The sequence below is a fragment of the Carcharhinus amblyrhynchos genome, chromosome 25 (assembly GCF_965287045.1).
Source record: "Carcharhinus amblyrhynchos chromosome 25, sCarAmb.v2.hapA, whole genome shotgun sequence".
Classification (NCBI taxonomy): domain Eukaryota; kingdom Metazoa; phylum Chordata; class Chondrichthyes; order Carcharhiniformes; family Carcharhinidae; genus Carcharhinus; species Carcharhinus amblyrhynchos.
The window spans coordinates 9,100,820-9,121,440 of NC_137348.1; the positions used below are offsets into that span (position 1 = coordinate 9,100,820).

Here is a 20,621-nt window from a genome sequence, read left to right on the forward strand (position 1 = left end):
TGCGCAGGTGCGGCGCCCAAAAATGCACACAGTACTCCAGTTGCGGCCTCACCAATGCCCTATACAGCTGCAGCAAGACCTCCCTACTTTTATATTCAATCCCCTTCGCTATGAAGGCCAGCATCCCATTCGCCTTCCTGACCACCTGCTGCACCTGCAAGCTGGGTTTTTGCGACTCATGCACAAGGACCCCAAGGCAGCAGCAGAGAAGAAATTCTAGCGATTCAGAACATCAACACAGAGAATAAGGCTCGTTTTGATAAACGCCAATTCATTTGTTACTCGACAACCATCGAAGCAAAGCAGTCCGAGGCATCAGTAAGAACATTCACATCCAACTTTTCACTCCTAGCATCTTTCTATCTCTGTGGTGTATCGAGACCCCTGAAGAGTGTCATATTCAAATGAAGCAACAACACTGCTGTCATTTGCTGCATATCCAGTGGAACTCAATGCTGCAAAACCCTTTATTTAAAAAGAAATCCTTTGCAACATGGATGCCATTGACTAGTCCATTAACATTGCCATTCATAGTAGCCAGAGAATGCAGTGGTGAGCAGCCTTCTTGAACGTCTGTAACTCGTACAGTGAAGGTATCCATCCAGGGGAGCTCCAAGGCTTTTTGAATCATAGAATCCCCACAGTGCAGAAGGAGCCCATTGATCATGCACTAACAATTCCACACAGGACATTTCACCACAATGACATATATTTACCCTGCTAACTGCGTCCACCCCCACCCCCCCCGACTTACACACAAGAAGCAATTTAGCATGGCCAATCCACCTAAACTTCACATCTTCAGACAGTGGGAGGTATGCAGATATGGGGACAATATGCGAACTCCACACAGTGACCCAAGATCAGAATCGAACTTGGGTCCTTGGCACTGTGAGGCAGCAGTGCTAACCATTCTTTTGCAATACTGCATCAGAATCGGGGGCACAATGATACTTGTCCAAGTCAATATGGTGTGTGAGACGAAAGTAATGTGGAGGTGATGATTGTCTAAAAATTATAGGATGCTATTAAAAGGAACGTGTTTATTTTTGCACAAGTACAATCAAATAGCCACGTATTTTATAAATCATGCCGACACAGCAACTAAGAGAAGGAATGGGCAACAGGATGTGCTTTGCCATTGATACAATTAGAATGCTGCGAGCCAGGAAGCAGTTTAGACACAGATGAGGTGTTGAAGAAGCAGCAGCAAGAGAGAGGCAGTCATCCCCACAAACTAGTTCAGCCAGAGATGAGGGTCTGAAGGTAGCAGAAAGACATGATTGAAGAGTAGCCGCTCCCAGGAAATAGCTCAGTGAGAGATGAACTGGTGAAGGCAAAAACCAGTTTGTGCATACGATCTCTTCACTAAACCAGTCCATTCCCAAGTCCTGGTCACTTAAGCTGCACAGTGTGGTAACCACTGGCAAGATTTGAAGGATAGTCTTATGGTTTGGGAACTGACAGTCTTAGTAGAGTTTAGGTACAGGGAAAACAGATACTTTTGTGTTTGCAGTCCTGGAGGAACTAAGTGCTTTCTGTTAATCTATCCAAGTACAAAATTGTTCTTTTGTGGTGTTTTATCATCTTTCTTCCACTTTAATAAATACTTTTATTTGTTGCTTAATGAAAGAAGTCCAAGTTCTCACTTTCTGCAAACATTTCTTGCTGATATCTAAAAAAAATCCTTACAAAAGCAGTGTTTCAGTTTAGAACACTCTCGCACATATCAGCAGGGTTTCGTTACAACTTTCAACAAAAGCAAATTACCGCGGATGCTGGAATCTGAAACCAAAAGAGAAAATGCTGGAAAATCTCAGCGGGTCTGGCAGCATCTGTAAGGAGAGAAAAGGATTGACGTTTCAAGTCCAGATGACCCTTTTCTGCTCATTAGAGGAGCATTCCAAACGACTCCCTCCCCTCATACCCCCCATCCCCCCAATCCCCTGGGGTGGGGAACGCTTCAGAAACCAGTTGGAATCTGTAATTACAGTGTAGTATGTTCTTTATTCTTTTCAGAATTGAAAGATTCCAACAGAAAGCATCCTGTGCAGCTGCTGCAGCATACTGTTGGCATAACTGCTACCCTTTCCAAATATCAATACTACGTACTATGTGCATAATCAAATCTTTACCGGCTGAGGTTTTGTCCCAACAGTGGGACACAGCAGTTGCTGCTGACCCTTCAAACTATTTCCTTGCATGGCTGTTTCAGACCCATTAGGTTTGGTCATCACTTTAGCATGAATGCTTATTACTTCTATCAAAAAAGAGTTCCTCCTTTTCAATTTTAACCCCCTTCTCATAATCTCTTGATGTAGATTCTGTTGCATTGTGCCAAGGGCTTAAGAAGTTTATGTGAGAAGCTTCAGCTCACTGGAGTTAGACGGCCTGGAACTTTCTACATCTATAAAGGATGATTGTAGGCACAGTGGTTAGCACTGTTGCCTTACAATGCCAGGGACCCAGGTTGAATTCCGGCCTCAGGTCACACACTGTGCAGTCTTCATGTTCTCCCCGTGTCTGCATGGGTTTCCTCCGGGTGCTTTGGTTCCCTCCCACAGTGCAAAAGGTGTGCAGGTTAGGTTGACTGGCTGTGCTAAATTGCCCCTTAAGTGTTCCAAGATGTGGAGGTTAGGGGGACTTGGCAGGGAAAATACATGGGGCTACAGGGATAGAGCCTGGGTAGGATACTCTGACAGAAAGCTGATGGGCTGAACAGCCTACTTCTGCACTGTAGGGATTCTTTGGTAATGGAAACTGCTGAAGGGAGCTTAAAACAAACAACTAAATATTGAGAAAACTTGCCAGATTTAAACCAAGGTATAAAATTAGGACAAGGCTAAGAGATGAGTGCAATTTATTAAATCTGTTTATTTAACAAGGAAGTCCAATAGGATCACAGAAGAATAATAGACTTTTTTTTCTATGTGTTTCTCTTCACATTGTTTAATAAAATTGATTCTTCAACTCCCAAATAAATACCGCAATATACTAAAATCATAGCCCCCCAACTTCCTTTTAATTAGATTCAAGTTATGATATACACCATCAGCAACAGCTCAAAATGCTGCCAATCTCTTCTCCATAATGAATTTACAAACTCTTACACAAGTACGCCATATACAGAATTGTTTGCACCTGGCATTGCAAGGCTGTACATTAATCTGTCTTTATTTATTTTTTATATATACAGTATGGCAACTCAGAACACAGCTACATTCCAGAATACAACAATACGAAAGCCCCTAGACCTTCTCGCTTCTGTTTCCTCTTATTTGCATCATATAGCCACAGTAAAGTGAAATGTCGGGGTGGGGGAACTCTCTCCCTTGTGAACCAATCAAACAGCAAACCGCTGGTTATAATTGTTGCGCTCCATGGGAATATTGAGGAAGACAAACAAAAATTAGGGGGAAAGAGGCAAAGCGTCAAGTTTGGACTTAGATGGACGACAAACCTTATTCAGTTCAGGAGGTTCATTATAAATGCTCCGAATTCCTAAGTTGTTCAAACCTCTGACACTGACAAACACCGTAATTTTTAGGTCAGGGGTGAATACATGCAGATCATCTGAAAGTGATCTCGGGTTCATGTTATTTTATAAAATGCACACAGCTTGGGGAGGGGGTGGGGTGCAAAAAAAATAAGCAAAATGTCACAAGAGAAATCTTTCATGATTTTTAAAATAAAGGCAGTGGGGTCAGATAACCTACAGGTGGAGTCCAAAAGACACTCTACCACAATGTCTAATGAAGTACTGACAAGTGTTGGAAAAACAGGATGTCATTGAGGGGACAAGGACAGCATACTGTGATCACACTACTGCTGGTATTCTACAGGTCCCTAATAGAGACAGGAAAGATCACATTAGCACTGCAGAACCACGCCAGAATCATAGAATGGTGGTTATTGCAGGACTTGGAATTACTGAAACATTGATGGGGGATAACATTTTCACAAAGGGAAAGGGATGGGGGTGTCTTGCATGAGTAAAATCATTAAAACACCAATACAAAAAATATTCATTACTCAGGAAGAGGATATTGACAAAGTATCTATAGAAGTGGAGATGATCGAGGCATCGAATGGGGTAAGAATTGATATGTAGGTTTTACAAGTACGGTGATGCATAGAATAGATGAGTCGCATTGTACAGATGGCTTAGCTAGCTGGTTTAAGGGAGTTATTGGTTGCAGGGAGGGGGGCAGTTGGCAGAGAAAGATAGGAGAGAGAAATTGGGGGTGGGGAGGGTGGAGAGGGAGAGAAGAGAGAAATAGGAAAGCGAAGAGAGGGCATGAAAAAATATTGACAAATAAAATCAAAGAAAACTCCAAATGTTTGATAAACATGTAAAGATGAAGAGGGTGACTAAGAAGAATAATGCCAAGGAGAGACCAAAGTAAGTAACTCTCATGCAGCAGAGCAAGATCTGGGCATAGCTCTGAAAGAATAATTTGCTTTCACAAAGAGATGAAGCAGACATTGTAGATGAGGATGTGGAGGGATGAAATATTTGATGGGATAAACATCACGAGGGAGGAAATATCAAGATGTTTAGCATCCCTGAAAGTGGATAAATCGCCAGTGCCAGATGAAACATATCCTAGGTTGCTAAGGGAAGAAATACCTGATCATCCTCACCGGCTACACATGTGGGAAACATAGCAGACCTTCAGAATCCGTGTACAGAGCAACATGGCACACCTTGACAATTCAACCAGGTACATGGAATAACATGATACCATAGGTACAGAAAAACAAGATACCTTGAGAATTCTCATGAGCAGACAGTCAGCTGAAGGGTAAAATATTAAAGGAGAAAGTCAATCTTTATCATCTTTACTTTTAAAATAATTTATTTACAAAGTTATATCTTACACACATACACCACCTGACCCAACCACCAGCTTCAGTGTGCATCTATAGGAGCACATGAATCCTTGGTTAATGGCACCACTTATATACAACAATACACAATTCATGTACACTTAACAGGTATGTTATGCTTTCTTGCACATGACAAGATTACAAAACTGTGGCACGATTACCTGTGTATGAATAGGTAAACAGGAAACACTACAGTCTGCGTACAGGTAAACTTGACACATCTTTACAATCTGACCATGTATAGGTAAACTTGACATCTTTACAATCTGACCACGTACAGGTAAACCTGACATCCAGGTAAACCGGACACCTTCACTTTCTGACCATGTACTGGTAAAACTTACACCTTCACCATCTGTCCACATACAGCTAAACTTGACACCTTCACCTTGACCATGTACTGACAAATTCAACACCTTAAATATGTCCGTGTACAGATAACCATGACACGTCTTCACAATCTGATCAAGGACTGATAACCATGGCACATCTTCATACTGACCACATACGGGTAAACTTGACACCGTCACAATCTGTCCATATACAGGTAACCATGACACATTCCATCATCTCACCATGTCCAGCTACTTTCACTACCTCACCATGTACAGCAACTTTCATCATCTCACCATGTACAGTTAACTAGGGTACATCTTCACATTCCATTTAAGTATGACGCCTTCACAATCTGACCACGTACAGGTAACCATGGCACACTGATGAGCGAGGGCAGATATAGCAGAAGGGCCTGCCACAATCTTTCAAAATTCCACAAATCCAGGAGAAGTGCTAGAGGATTGGAAAAGTGTCAAATGTGACACTTTTTAAGAATGAATGTAAGGAAATTCCTAGTAACTATAGTTGCAGTGCTAAGTAAGATGACAGAAGCAATAAGCTTCTGAACGTGAGGAAGAACGGGAAGCCCTGGGAGAGGAAACAGAAGAGATTTGAGAGTGGATTCTGTTACACGGATAGATGCGAGAAGCTAGGGTTCTCATCTTAGAGAAAGTTGAGAGGTTTGATAGAGAAAGTCAAAATCTTGAGGGTACAGAAGAGATTCACAAGGATATTGCAAAGAATGGGGAATTTTAGTTTGAGGAAAGATCATTTAGAAAGCAAACAAGGCCAGCCTATTCAGAGGATGCTAGGGGGAGATTTAATTGAGCAGTATAAAAATCCGAGGGCCTTAGATAGTAGATAAGAAGAAGCTATATCTATTAGTAGAGAGATCAATACAAAGGAAAGGGTGTAGTTTTAAATAACTGGCAGAAGGATTAATGGATAACAGAGGAGAATTTCTTCCACCCAGAGGGTGGTGGAATCTGGCAATCACTGCTGGTTAGAGCTAGTGGAGGCTTCATTTAAAAATACACTTGGAAATGTATTTTAGGTACTGCAACCTAAAAAGCTACAGAGCTGGAAGGTGGGACTAAAGTAATGTTTATTTATTAGTCACAAATAGGCTTACATTAACACTGCAATGGCGTTACTTGAAAATCCCCTAGTCGCCACACTCTGGCACCTGTTTGAGTACATTGAGGGAGAATTTAGCATGGCCAATTCATCTAACCGCACATCTTTGGAGTGTGGGAGGAAACCGGAGCACCCGAAGGAAAACCTATGCAGACATGGGGAGAACGTGCAAACACCGCACAGTGACCCAAGCCAGAAATCAAACCTGGGTTGCTGGCCTGAGGCAGCAGTGCTAACCATTGTGCCACCATGCCTAGCTAAACTGATTCTATCACAATGGCTTCCTTGAGCTCTGCAGAAAATCTATAATTGTCCAATCTGTGGCTTTGGATAATTAGACATGTCACAGAGCACCCGACGCTCAGCACATGACTTACTGAAATTTCCCCTTGCTTACAGCACATTCACTAGTGTGAACCTCATTCAAAAACAAGAGTAACAGAAACTTACAGGTTAACATGTCCCCTAAATGCCCCAAATTCTGCTGAAGTCAGCAGCTTGGGGACATCACTCCAAGTGTCTGATTCGTAACATAATACCCTGGGACAACAAGGATCAAAAGTCAATCTGATCTCAGGGTCGAACCTGTTCCTCTGGTTGACCAACACATGCATGGTGATACCTATAATCTGCTAGACCCTTTTGGGTGGGAGAACTCTAGAAACACATTTCTAAATTTAAAAAGTACAACAGTTTAAATAAAGTTTGTTTTTTACACTTAATACATAAAATGGTGGGAATATCTATTTCAAAATGCAATTATTTTCACAATTCCCCATCGCTGTCTGGTTGTTAGAGAAATGTACTAAGTTGCCATAGAGCCTTAAGGGTAGTGTGATAAGTCTACAAAAGCAGTCTGGTCAAATGGCTACTGATTGGGACAATCCTACCATCATCATTTAAGAATTACAAGAACTCAAATCTTTGGGAAGGGAAGGTAGGAGTGGAAATCACCAGAGTAGGATTTAAAAACTCACAATATAAATGATTATGTTTGTAAACTGTTTCCAAGCAGCTGTTAAAGGAACGGTTTAGAATTACTGAGGCATTAATAGAGGTCATGCTGGATTAACACTGGCGCTTGGTAGAACCTCGACTGCTCTCGTCTCAAAAATTCCTCATCGTTATACCAATGTTGGTGATTGTAGTTTTTTAAATCCTTAACTATATAACTTTTTACAACATCCTTGCCCTCAAAAATATTGCATTCCCTGTGCTTGAGTCGATTGGATCTCTAGACGACTTCGATCTTCATGACCCCGTTTTCAGTGAGTTTGTAGAAAAGGGGAACACAGTTGATAAAGGTCAGGGTGGAGCTCGGTTGAGCCTGTGGGTTCTGGATTTCTTCGGTAAGTTCTATGATCTTTTTTGTAGTGTAGTCCTCAGAGGGTAAACCTGTTTTTGGCGCAGGACCGCGGCTGGAAGAACGGGAGCTGAGGGAAGTGCTTTCAGACTCGATATCATCTCCCAAGCCGATGTCTTCTAGATCTGGAAGGGGGGCAGAAAGGAGAAAGAAAATTGAAGATATTAATTTGGCTGAGAGTTTATCAGGTTACGGAAGTGTTCTGCAGCTGAACTGTCCTTCTAATGTTCCACATGGTAAGTTCAGAAATGTGTGGCACTTCCCAAACTGTGTCAAAATCTTTGCTCTAATAATAACCACAGTAAATCTTAAAACACTCATCAGGGTGGGACACCCCAGTAAAGTGGTCTATGGATCAGTCAACACAGAATTCCTACAGTGCAGAAGGAAGCCATTCAGCTCATCAAGTCTGTACCGACTCAGCATCTTACCCAGGCCCACCTCCCTTTCTATCCCCATTACCCTGCTCTTTTACCATGGCTAATCCTGGGATAATTTAGCATGGTCAATCCGTCTAACTGGCACATCTTTGAACTGTGGGAGGAAACCTACACATACACGAGAAGACATGCAAATTTCACACTAGGCTGGAATTGAACCTGGGTGCCTGGTGCTGTGAGGCAGTAATGCTAACCACTGTGCTAAGACAGAGGCAGGATGAGGGACAAATAGAAGTTGAAAAAATACTATAAAATCTTACCTACACCAGGCAAGTCACAAATTTAAAAAAGTTTGCCCTGAACGACCATATCACAAAAAGCTTTTCCACCCACTGTAGGTTAAGGGAAAGTCAAGACTGATCATTTTCAAGCTCCTCACACAGAAGTCAACTCTCCTAGGTTGTAAAGATTTCCCCTGTCGCATCAAAGAGTGTCCCTCAAACCTGTATCCACAGGAAAACAGTCTCTAGCTGCAAGATCCTTTCAGGAAGCAGGCAGAACCTTTTTCCTGTTAAGTGGCCTCTGTACTTCACAGATCAGAGCTGGACACTTACAAGGCTCACCAGGGCCTGCTGTCCCCTAGTGACTGGAAGAGTAGAGCTGGAACTGACCAAGGACCAAATTTCCCGTGTGCTTCCCTCTCCCTCCAATCCAGGACCAGCTTAGAGGGCAAGAACTGGACGACAGGCACTGAGATTTTGGGAGGGGCAAGAAATGTTAAGGTTTGTTTATTAGGTGTCACAAGTAGGCTTACATTAACACTGCAATGAAGTCACCACACTCCAGTGCCTGTTTGGGTACAATGAGGGAGAATTTAGCACGGCCAATGCACCTAACCAGCACATCTTTCGGACTGTGGGAGGAAACCGAAGCACCCGGAGGAAACCCACAAGGACACAGGGGAGAATGTGCAGACTCTGCAGCGACAGTAATCCAAGCTGGGAATCAAATCCGGATCCCTGGCACTGCGACAACAATGTGAATCACTGTGCCACCATGCCCACCTTTCTGCCCCTTTAAGACACATCTTAAAGCCTACTTTTGTGAACAAGGTTATGGCCACCCGTCCTACCACCTTAAGTGATTTGGTGCCATTTTACCACCTCAAAGGTATTATAGAATGAACATTTTGATGGTTGCTTCCCCCACTGCTTTCAGCAGCTTTGAGTGCAGGTAAGTATAATGGCTTGTCAGAGTCAGTAGCTTACAGGCACTGTGGTGAAAAGGTGGTATTAGTTGAGGACATCAGTAGAGAAGGAGAATGCTCTGCAGTTCTAAAGGAGAATGAGAACAGGCAGAGGGGGAGCTCAAGTGAAGCAGCACTCACAGGACAGCACTGGAGTGTCAGCCCAGATGGTGCACTTCAACTGCTGGCATGTGACCCCAGGCACAAAGTTGCTCCGCAAAGGGAAGGCAGAAGGAAACCCTAGTATAATACAGCATTCTTCTGTCAAGGAAACAGAGGGAAATCGAGAAAAAACAAAGGAAGGACAACAAAAGATATACAGCTGCAGAGGACTACTTAAAAATGACAAACCTTCAAGGTTTGACACTAGATCTTCTTCCAGTACGTCCTGTCGCATCTCAGCTGTTAATGGCATCTTTGACTCTCTGATGAAACGAACGTATCGATCGTACCATTTCTTTCGCTCACTTGCCAACTCCAACGAAAGTTCCTGCAGTTCTCCTAATTTTTTCTGAAATAATAATTAACACCTTAAGGTTATACCAAATAATCAAAGGTCAAAAGGGTGGGGGGAGGTAATAAATAAAATAATTATCACCAGAGAAAAAGTATTAGGGAAAGTAATGGAGCTAAAGTCCCTCGGACCCAATGGGTTGCATCCTAGGATATTAAAAAGTCAGCAACAGAGATAGTGGTTGCACTGACAGTAATCTTCCAAGAATCCTTAAATTCTGGAAAAGTTCCAGAGGGTTGGAAAACTGCCACAGTAACACCTTTTTTCAAAAAGGAGAGATAAAAAAAAGATAAACTATAGGCCAGTTAGCTTAACATCCATCATTGGGAAAATGTGTGATAGCTAATAGCAGAGCATTTTGAAATAAGTCTTACTAAAACTATACAAGGCACTAGTTAGACTACAACTGGAATACTATGAACAGTTTTGGTCCCCTTATCCAAGGAAAGATTTACTGGCATTCACACTTTCTATTCTTTCTATGGGCTGACATTAGCAGCCTTTCCCCTGGTTTCTGTGGCTATGGCTCATCTTTCATTCCCTCACCCTGCAGTATAAATATCTCCCACTTTCTACGCCTTTCAGTTTTGACAAAGGGTCATCTAGACTCGAAATGTCAGCTCTTTTCTCTCCTAACAGATGCTGCCAGACCTGCTGAGATTTTCCAGCGTTCTCTCTTTTGGTTTCAGATTCCTGCATCCGCAGTAATTTGCTTTTATCCAGTGCATTTTGTGAATACCATCTCAGCTACTGAGCCTAGCTGGCAATGAGCTGAGTTAATGTGGCAACTTTAGGCAGTGACCACTGATATTATGAATTCAGCATCTTTGCTCAGTAATACCTTTCAATCACGTCTCCCACACACCACCACCTCTTAACAGATGTCGGAGAAACTTGGGCTATTTTTAAAGAGAGAGTGACAAAGGTAAGCATCTTAAAAGAGTAGATATTCAGCATTATCGGAACAAAAATTACCCTCAGCTTCTCCTTATCCTGGGCCAGCTTGCAGATGTACTCCTCCTTCACCATGTGCCTCTCTTTGAGTATAGCTCTCTGTTTTTGGTAGAGTGCAATGTATTCACCTGGAGGCAGAAAGGTAAATATCATCATAGGAAAGAAACGTTCGACTCTATCCACAACCAGTCACGTTCAGCAGAGGAAAACAAAAGGAGGGAGGGAGTGAGAAGCTGAAAAGAAAAAGGTTTCAAAACTGTGGGAAAAAAGAGCAACTTTCAAGGACCTGGCATAGGAATAAAAGGGAGAAATGACCGATTTCTGCACTGTATCATTCTAGCAACCTGCTGTGAGCCAACTGTCTGGGCCACAGAATTTTTACAAAGCCACTGAACCTCAACAAGGCTTCAGTTATGTCAGAACTGCTACCTCGGTCCTCATCCCAATGATTTCATAGAACCAAACAGTGCAGAAGAGGCCCTTTGGCCCATCGAATCCACACTAACACATTAGAAACATCTCAACTCCCAACTAATTCCATAGCCCCGAATGTTATGCTGTGCCGAGTACTCATCCAGGTACCTTTTAAAGGATGTGAGGCAACCCACCTCCACCACCCTCCCTGGCAGCATATTCCAGACCCTCACCACCCTCTGGGTGAAAAAAGTTCTTCCACACAACCCCCCTAAACCTCCTGCCCCTCACCTTGAACCTGTGTACCCTCGTGACTGACTTTTCAACCAAGAGGAACAGCTGCTTCATATCTACTCTGTCCTTGTCTCTCAAGCTTGAACACCTCAGTCAGGTCACCCCTCAGTCTTCTCTGCTCCAACGAAAACAACACAAGCCTACACAACCGCTCCTCATAACTTAAATGTTCCTGACTTGTCCGCATTGTCCATCTTATCACAGGTGGCACAGTGGTTAGCACTGCTGCCTCAGAGTCAGGGACCTAGGTTCGATTACAGCTTGGGTCACTGTCTGTGTGGAGTCTGCACACTCTCCCCATGTCTGTGTGGATTTCCTCAGGGTGCTCCGGTTTCCTCCCAGAGTCTGGTTAGGTGCATTAACCCCAACATGCGCCAGAGTGTGGCGACTAGGGGATTTTCACAGTAAGTTCATTGCGGTGTTAATGTAAGCCTTACTTGTGACTAATAAGTAGACTTTATTTTACTTGTCGTTGCTGAACATTTTTCAGTAAAAAGTGATCCCCACAAGATGAATTAAAGAGACATTGACCAGTAGGATGTCAATATTAAATAGCAGTTGTACTGGACCTAGTACTCCCAATCCGATTTCCATTCTCCATGATTGCTATCAGCACTGTACTGAACAATATAAAGGACAATGAGGACCAATAAGTAGTTCTTGCGTAGGAAAGAAGTTCAACCAAAGAACCATAGAATCCTGACAGTGGAGGAGGCCATTCAGGCCATCAAGTCTGTACTACCTAGGTGCTGCCCTCCATAAGAAGACAGAGTACAGGAATGAGATAGAGAATCTGGTGAACTGGTGTGGCAACAATAATCTCTCTCTCAATGTCAACAAGCCAAAGGAGATTGTCATGAACTTCAATAAACGTAAAGGGGAACATGCTCCTGTCGCCATCAAAGGGATGAAGTAGAAAACGTTGAGCGCTTCAAGTTTTTAGGTGTCCAGATCACCAACAACCTGTCCTGGTCCCCCCATGCCAACACTATAGTTAAGAAAGCCTGCCAAATCATCTACTTCTCAGAAGACTAACGAAATTTGGCTGTCAGCCACGACTCTCACCAACTTTTACAGATCATTATACAAAGCATTCTTTCTGGTTGTATCACAGCTTGGTATGGTTCCTGCTCTGCCCAAGACCGCAAGGAATAAGAAAGGTAATGAATGTAGCCCAATCCATCACGCAAATCAGTCTGCCATCCACTGACTCTGTCTACACTTCCTGTTGCCTCGAAAAAGCAGCTGGCATAATTAAGGATCCCATGCACCCTGGACATTCTCTCTTCCATCTTTCTCCTTCAGGAAAAAGATACAGAAGTCTGAGGTCACGTACCAGCTGACTTAAGAACAGCTTCTGCCTTGTTGCTGTCCAGACTTTTGAATGGACCTACCTTGCATTAAGTTCATCTTTCTCTACACTCCAGCTATGACTGTAACACTACGTTTGGCACTCTCTCGTTTCTTTCTCTGTGAACTGTATGCTTTGGCTGTATAGCACGCAAGAAACAATACTTTTTAATAAATCAAATCAAAATCATTCTATAAATCATAACCCTTTGCATTTATCATAGCTAATCCATTTAATGTATACATTGAGGGACACTAAGGGTCAATTTAGCGTGGCCGACCCACCTAACCTGCTCACCTTTGGACTGCGGAAGGAAACCAGAGTGCCTGAAGGAAACGCATGCAGACACGGGGAGAATATGTAAATTCCACACAGACAGTCACTTAAGGCCAGAACTGAACCGGGGTCACTGGCACTGTGAGGCAGTGGTGCTAACCACCGTGCCACCATGCATGCCAAATGTTTATTCCATCTTGGCAAAAACAAAAAGCGGTTGGTGCTCAAATGACTCATTCCATTGAAAACAAAAATGAAGCTTTTACATGCAAAGTTTAGTGATAAAGGTGTTGCAGACTTCACAATAATGCCAATTAGAAATTCATTAACGTAGTTCCCTGAATGGCCAAGTTAGTCAATCTTGCCAGGTTTAGCAGTGCAGATGAGAGGGGTTGAGGCATGAGAGAAAAATCAATCTGGAACTTCCGTTCCTAGTTGCTACAGAGTGATTCTTGTTGGAAACTGCACTAGATCAAGCTTGACTGGGGCATTAGTTGTGAAAAAAATGGCCTTCAGTCACTTACTGCTCAAGCTTTTGCAGAAAGGAGATGGAGTGTGGAGAATGTAGGGGGTGGGTGAGGAAAGAGATGAAGGTGAAAGCAGGAGGGTGGGTATAATAAAACAACTATAATGTTAACACCAATATCCCTCAATAGGGACTAGCTGACAGAATGTGTAACACGGTGGCGACTAGGGGACTTTCACAATAACTTCATTGCAGTGTTAATGAAAGCCAACTGGTGACACTAATAAATAAACTATAAAAACATGGCATTGTAGAACAAGTCAGAGATTTCTCTCTAATAAGATGACATACCTATTGTATCTGTCTCCCCAGATAACTGTGTACAATAATGCTCCAGCTGTCCCAACTTCTGCTTTAGATCAATCTTTTCTTCCAACAGGTTTGCTAATTGAGCCTATTAACAAAATCAAAAAGGCATGAATAGTGTCATCAAACAAAAAGGGTGACAGAAAGAACATCTGATACAGATGCAAACACAGTGTGCTATCAGAACATTAGTCCGTTATTTCTTTCTACAGATGTTGACAGACCAGCAATGACTCGATATTAAAATCCTCAGCCTTGTAAACTCAAACCGTCAACCTCAGAGATCCGGGTACTTTTCCAATTGCAGTCTCTTGCACACAGCTGGTCTTCACTCAGCCACTGACAGCTGAGCCTTCAGCTCTGGCCCAAGCTTTGAAACTCCCTCTATAAACTTCTAACTTTCTATCCATCCCTCCTGTTTTGGGCCTTGTGTGGACTATAAATGCCAGCACAGCCAGCATAGACTGGGATGTTTTTCCCTGAAACATAGGAGACTTAGGGCTGAGGGGCACAGATAAGCTAGATAGTCAACATCTTTTCCCAAAGATAGGGGAGTCTAAAACTAGAGAGCATAGTTTTAAGGTGGGAGGGGAGTGATACAAAAGGGTCCAGAGGGCATTTTGTTTTCCCACACAGAGGGTGCTGAGTGTCTGGAATGACCTGCCATAGGCAGTAGTAGAAGCAGGTACAATTCTGTCTTTTAAAAAGCATTTAGGCAAGTACATGGGTAAGATGGGTATGGAGGGATATGGGTCAAACACAGACAATTGGAACTAGCTTAGTGGCTTAAAAAAAAACAGGTGGCATGAACAAGCTGGGCCAAAGAGCCTGTTTTCATGCTGTAAACCTGACCATGCACCCTTGTTGGTCTCCCATATTCTACCCTATTCAACATGCAAAACTCTGCTGCCTATGTCTTATAGAACCATGGAATCCTGACAGAGCAGAAGGAAGCCATTCAGCCCATCGGGTCTGCACCTAACTCAGCATCTTATCCAGGTCCACCTTCCCAACTTATCCCCATAATCCTGCGCATTTACTGTGGCTGATTCCCCCTAACCCACACATCGAGATATTAAAGGGCAATTTAGCATGGCTAATCCACTTAACCTGCACATCTTTGGAATACGGTAAGAACTGGAGCACCTGGAGGAAACTCTCACAGCCATTGGGAGAATGTGCAACTCCGCACAGAAGTCACCCAAGGCTAGAATTGAAAGTTGTACAAGTTAGGTTGATTGGACATGCTAAGTTAACCCTAGTGTCAGGGGGATTAGCAGGGTAAATATGAGGGGATATGGGAATAGGGCCTGGGTGGGGCTATGGATAGCACAGAATCGATGATCCGAATGGCCTCCTCCTGCACTGTAGGTATTTTGTAACCTGGGTCCCTGGTGCTGTGGGGAAACAGTGCTAACCACCTGCGCCACCTTGCTGCCCTCACAGCAAGTCCCATTCACTTGTCATCTCTATGTTCAGTAATCTACACTGGTTCCCAGTCAATTTTTGATTTTGAAATTATCAATCTTGTTTTCAAATCCCTTGGCCCTCCCATCTCTGTAATCTCCGCCATCCCGACAACCCTCAGATATCTACGCTCTTCTAATTCTGGCCTTTTGTGCATCGTCAATCATAAATCGCTTTTCCATTGGAAACTGTGCCTTCATGCCCACCAACGCCTCTACTTTCTCAGAAGACTAAGGAAATTTGGCATGTCAGCTACAACTCTCACCAACCATTACAGATCCACCATAGAAAGCATTCTTTCTGGTTGTATCCCAGCTTGGTATGGCTCCTGCTCCGACCAAGACCACATGAACCTACAAAAGGTCATCAAAGTAGCCTAATCCATCACTCAAACCAGCCTCCCATCCATTGACTGTGCGTACACTTCTCGCTGCTTCGGCAATGCAGCCAGTATAATTAAGGACCCCATGCACCTCAGACATTCTCTCTTCCACCTTCTTCCACCAGGAAAAAGATACAAAAGTCTGAGGTCACGCACCAACCGACTCAAGAACAGCTTCTTCCCTGCTGCTGTCAGATTTTTGAATGGACCTACCTCACACTAAGGTGATCTTTCTCTACACCTCAGCTATGATTGTAGCTACTTTTTTTACTCATTCGTGGGACACGGGCGTAGCTGACTGGCCAGCATTTATTGCCCATCCCTAGTTGCCCTTGAGAACACTACATTCTGCACTCTCTCTCGTTTCTCTCTCCACGAATGGTATGCTCTGCCTGTATAGCACACAAGAAACAGTACTTTTCACTGCATGTTAATAAATGCGACAATAATAAATTAAATCAAACTAGTCTAGGTCCAAGCTCTGGAATTCCCTCCCTATACTTCAGTGTCTCTACCACACTTTCCTCCTTTAAGGCACTTCTTATAATCTTCCACTTTGACCAAGTATGAGGCTCGATGTCATACTTTGGATAATGCTCCTGTGAAGCACCTTGGGGCATTCATTATGTTAAAGTGCTAAAGTTACCGTTTGTATTAATTTGATACTGGTATTTGACACCACCATTGGCATCTTTGGGTACTCTAGCGAATAGCGTCATAGTTGGCTATTCGGGTCGTACATCATCAAAATAACACCTTTGAATCATATTCACATTAGGAAACAAGAATAAAGCATACAAGACAATAAGCTTCCAGCTCAGAATTCAGAAGCACTTCAAATTCAACCTGGATTCTTTGTCGCTCTAACAATAGTATGCCCAGAGGTAAATGAGACACCATCACCCAAATACACACCTACTATACAAACATATAAATTAGGAGCTAGTTGGCCCCCTCAAGCCTGCTCCACCATTTGATAAGATCATGACCAACTTGATTGCAGCCTCAACCCTACTTCCCTGTCCAATCAACCTTCCCTTGCCATAGAGTCATAGAGGTTTACAGCATGAAAACAGGCCCTTTGGCCCAACTTCTCCATGCCATTCTTTTTTTAAACCTTTAAGGTAATCCCAATTGCCTGCATTTGGCCCATATCCCTCTACACCCATCTGATTCATGTAATTGTCTAAATGCTTTTTAAAAGTGTACCTGCCTCTACTACTACCTCTGGCAGCTCATTCCAGAAACTCACCACCCTCTACATGAAAAAATTTGTCCCTCTGGACACTTTTGTATCTCTCCCCACTCACCTTAAACCTATGCCCTCTAGTTTTAGATTCCCCTATCTCTGGGAAAAGATATTGACTATCTAGCTGATCTATGCACCTCAAAATTGTCAATCAAGAATCTGACTCTCAGAGTCATAAGAACATGAGAAATAGGAGCAGGAGTAGGCCATCTAGCCCTTCAAGCCAGCCCTGCCATTCAATAAGATCATGGCTGATCTGAAAGTGGTTCAGTTCCACTTACCCACCTGCTCCCCATAATCCTTAATTCCCTTATTGATCAGAAATCATCTACCTGTGACTTAAACACATTTAACGGAGGTAGTCTCCACTGCTTCAATGGGCAGAGAATTCCAAAGATTCACTCCCCTCAGAGAAGTTCCTCCTCAACTCTGTTCTAAGTTGACTTCCCCTTATTTTGAGGCTGTGCCCTCTCGTCCTTGTTTCCTTTCTAAATGGAAATAATCCCTCTGCTCTACCCTGTCTAGCCCCTTCATTATCTTAAATGTCTCTATCAGATACCCCCTCAACCTTCTAAACTCTGTCAAATACAGGCCCAATCTACTCAATCTCTCCTCATAAGCTAACCCTCTCATCTCCGGTATCAACCTGGTGAACCTTCTCTGCACTCCCTCCAAGGCCAATATATCCTTTCGCAAATAAGGGGACCAAAATTGCACACAGTACTCTAGTTGCGGCCTCACCAGTACCTTGTACAATTGCAGCAAGACCTCCCTACTTTTATACTCCAATCCCCTCGTGATAAAAGCCAACATTCCATTTGCCTTCTTGATCACCTACAAACTGACGTTTTGCGATTCATGCACAAGGACCCCCAGGTCCCTCTGCACAGCAGCATGCTGTAATTTTTCACCATTTAAATAATAGTTCATTTTACTATTATTCCTTCCAAAGTAGATAACCTCACACAGAGCAAGACACACGAACAACTGGTCGATGCCAATCATGATGCGCTCCCAGCTAGTCCCAATTGCCCATGTTTGACCCAGATCCCTCTAATCCTTTCCCATCCAAGTACTTATCCAAATGCTTTTTAAATGTTGCTATTGAACCTGCCTCAACCACTTTCTCTGGCAGCTCATTCCATATACGCACTACGCTCAGCATGAAGTTGCCCCTTAGGTTGCTTTTCAATCTTTCCCCGCTCATCTTAAACTTATACCCTCTAGCTTTAAAAATATTCAACAACTCAGCCTCCACAGTTCTCTGGGGATGGAAATTACAGTAAGTCTCATAACACCAGGTTAAACACTGGCATCTCCACATCATGGAAATTAAACAGGAAAAAAATTCTCATGAGAACTAAATGGAAAACCCTTTTGTTTTTAAACTGCGTCCCCTAGTTTGAGTTTCTCCCATCAAGGGAATATCCTCTCAGCATCCACCTAGTCAAATCCCCTCAGAATCTTGTATGTTTCAACATGATCTCCCGCTCTTCTAAACTCCAGTGGGTACAGGCCCATGAAGTAACACTCGGATGCCAGTGTCTCAGGTCATCTGTTGCATTTGCAGTGGCTGATCACATTTCATTGTTGAAACCAAAGGCCTGCCAGTCTCCAACAACAAACATTTGCTAACCTTAACCATGCGTTATGTCTGGTTCATGGGGCACACCATCAAGAGTGGAATGCAACTTGAGGCATACAGAATATAAGTAGTGAGGCAAAGGAATACCACCATATGCTTAGAGATCTATTTCGCACCAGCATTCCTAACTGACCACAATGAAAATGACTTGCATTCATATAGTGCCATTCACAACTTCAGAATGTCCCAGCGCCCGTTACCCTCCTGAAGTATTAATTAGCTGCATTCATAGAATCCCTACAGCACAGAAGGAGGCCATTCGGCCCATTGCGCCCGTACCAACCACAATCCCACCTAAGCCCTATTCCCAAAACCCTAATTTACCCTACTAACCCCCTGACTCTAGGGGGCAATTTAGCATAGCCAATCAACCTAACCCCCATATATCTTTGGGCTGTGGGAGGAAACTGGAGCACCCAGAGGAAACCTACGCAGGCACGGAGAGAATGTGCAACGTCCGCACTGACAGTGACCCAAGGCCGGAATTGAACTCAGTCCCTGGCGCTGTGAGGCAACAGCGCTAACCACTGTGCCACCGTCGTAATGGAAGAAATACAGCAGCTTATAGCTGTACACAATAATAATACAATCAAGGCTATGTGATCTGTTTTTTGTGATAGATAAAATATTAGCCAGGATGCCAGGGAGCACTCGCCTATTCTTTAAACCTGCTGTAATTTTAGGATAAATTCACTAATCCTGCACTCTCAGACAGGAGCCACACTGTAAAGGTCTACATGAGAGATGGTGATTACAACCCCGTAATACTGATTTTCCACCTTGGATTATTTTCAAGCACATGAAGCGGGCAGCATGGTGGTACAGTGGTTAGCACTGCTGCCTCAGTGCCAGGGACCTGGTTCAACTCCCAGCTTGGGTCACTGCTTGTGCATGATGTCCCCATGTCTGCGTGGGTTTCTTCCGGATGCTCTGGTTTCCTCCCACAGTCTGAAAGACGTGCTGGTTAGGCGCACTGGCCGTGCTAAACTCTCCCTCAGCGTACCCGAACAGTGTGCTGACTAGGGGATTTTCACAGTAACTTCATTGCTGTGTTAACATAAGCCTATTTGTTACACTAATAAATAAACTAAACTTTATAAACGTGAATTTAATTCTCATGCTACCAGAATAATAGTCATCAAAGATGTGTTAGACAATTCCCAAAGTAAAGCATGGGCAAACAACCAAAAGCAGAGACGAGCTTCCATCAGTAGACACTTTGTAATTTCCTTTAGGAAAGGAAATCTGCTATCCTTACTTGGTCTGGTCCACTTGTGCCTCCAGGCTCACAGGAATGGCTTAGCAAGTTGCTCAGTTCAAGGACAATTTGGGATGGGCAATAAATACTGGCCTTGCCTGTGACACCCATATTCCGTGAAAGAATTTAAAAAATGAAGTGAACTATGCACAAATATGAACTATTATGTGCTACTGTAAAGTGGGCACATAAGAGTCTGCACCGAAGGGGCAATAAATCTGCATCCACTCACCTGAAGCTTGTCCATCGTAGTTTTCAAGGCTTCATACAGATTTGTTGGTACAGTGTCTGCATCATTTACTGCTCCTGAGGGGACAAATTTTTTTTTAAAAAAAGAAAATCATACAAGAGAAATATCACTCACATACTGACGCCAAAGGCTAACACCACAGACAAGTTACGTGAAACTAAATTTTAGTTCAATAACAGCTTTAATTTACAGCTTCTGGGGTTTTGGTATTGGATGCAATTCTCACAGATAAGGGTCTAACGCTAGCCAACTACAAAAAGAAACAAACCAATACATTTATTAGTCAATGGATTAAGAGGGGAAAGGATGTAGAGCAGAACAAGTTGGATATTTTAAATGCTGATGGCGAGACTTTGAAGTGCAGGGGATTGAATGTTACATAG

The 20,621-nt window shown here is 43.2% G+C and overlaps 1 protein-coding gene across 1 annotated transcript in view; it reads right to left on the reverse strand.

Annotated features, from left to right (window-relative positions):
* Positions 1 to 3,131: 3,131 nt before the first annotated feature.
* The window catches only part of golga2 (golgin A2), an 88,244-nt gene continuing 70,754 nt past the window's right edge, over positions 3,132 to 20,621 (reverse strand). The window contains exons 25-29 of the mRNA XM_080211901.1: positions 20,221 to 20,294; positions 13,973 to 14,075; positions 10,842 to 10,948; positions 9,704 to 9,863; positions 3,132 to 7,851 (exon numbers count right to left, since the gene is read on the reverse strand). Coding sequence (XP_080068027.1) covers positions 7,598 to 7,851; positions 9,704 to 9,863; positions 10,842 to 10,948; positions 13,973 to 14,075; positions 20,221 to 20,294 — 698 coding nt within the window. The 3' untranslated portion in view covers positions 3,132 to 7,597. The remainder of the gene's footprint in view (positions 7,852 to 9,703; positions 9,864 to 10,841; positions 10,949 to 13,972; positions 14,076 to 20,220; positions 20,295 to 20,621) is intronic.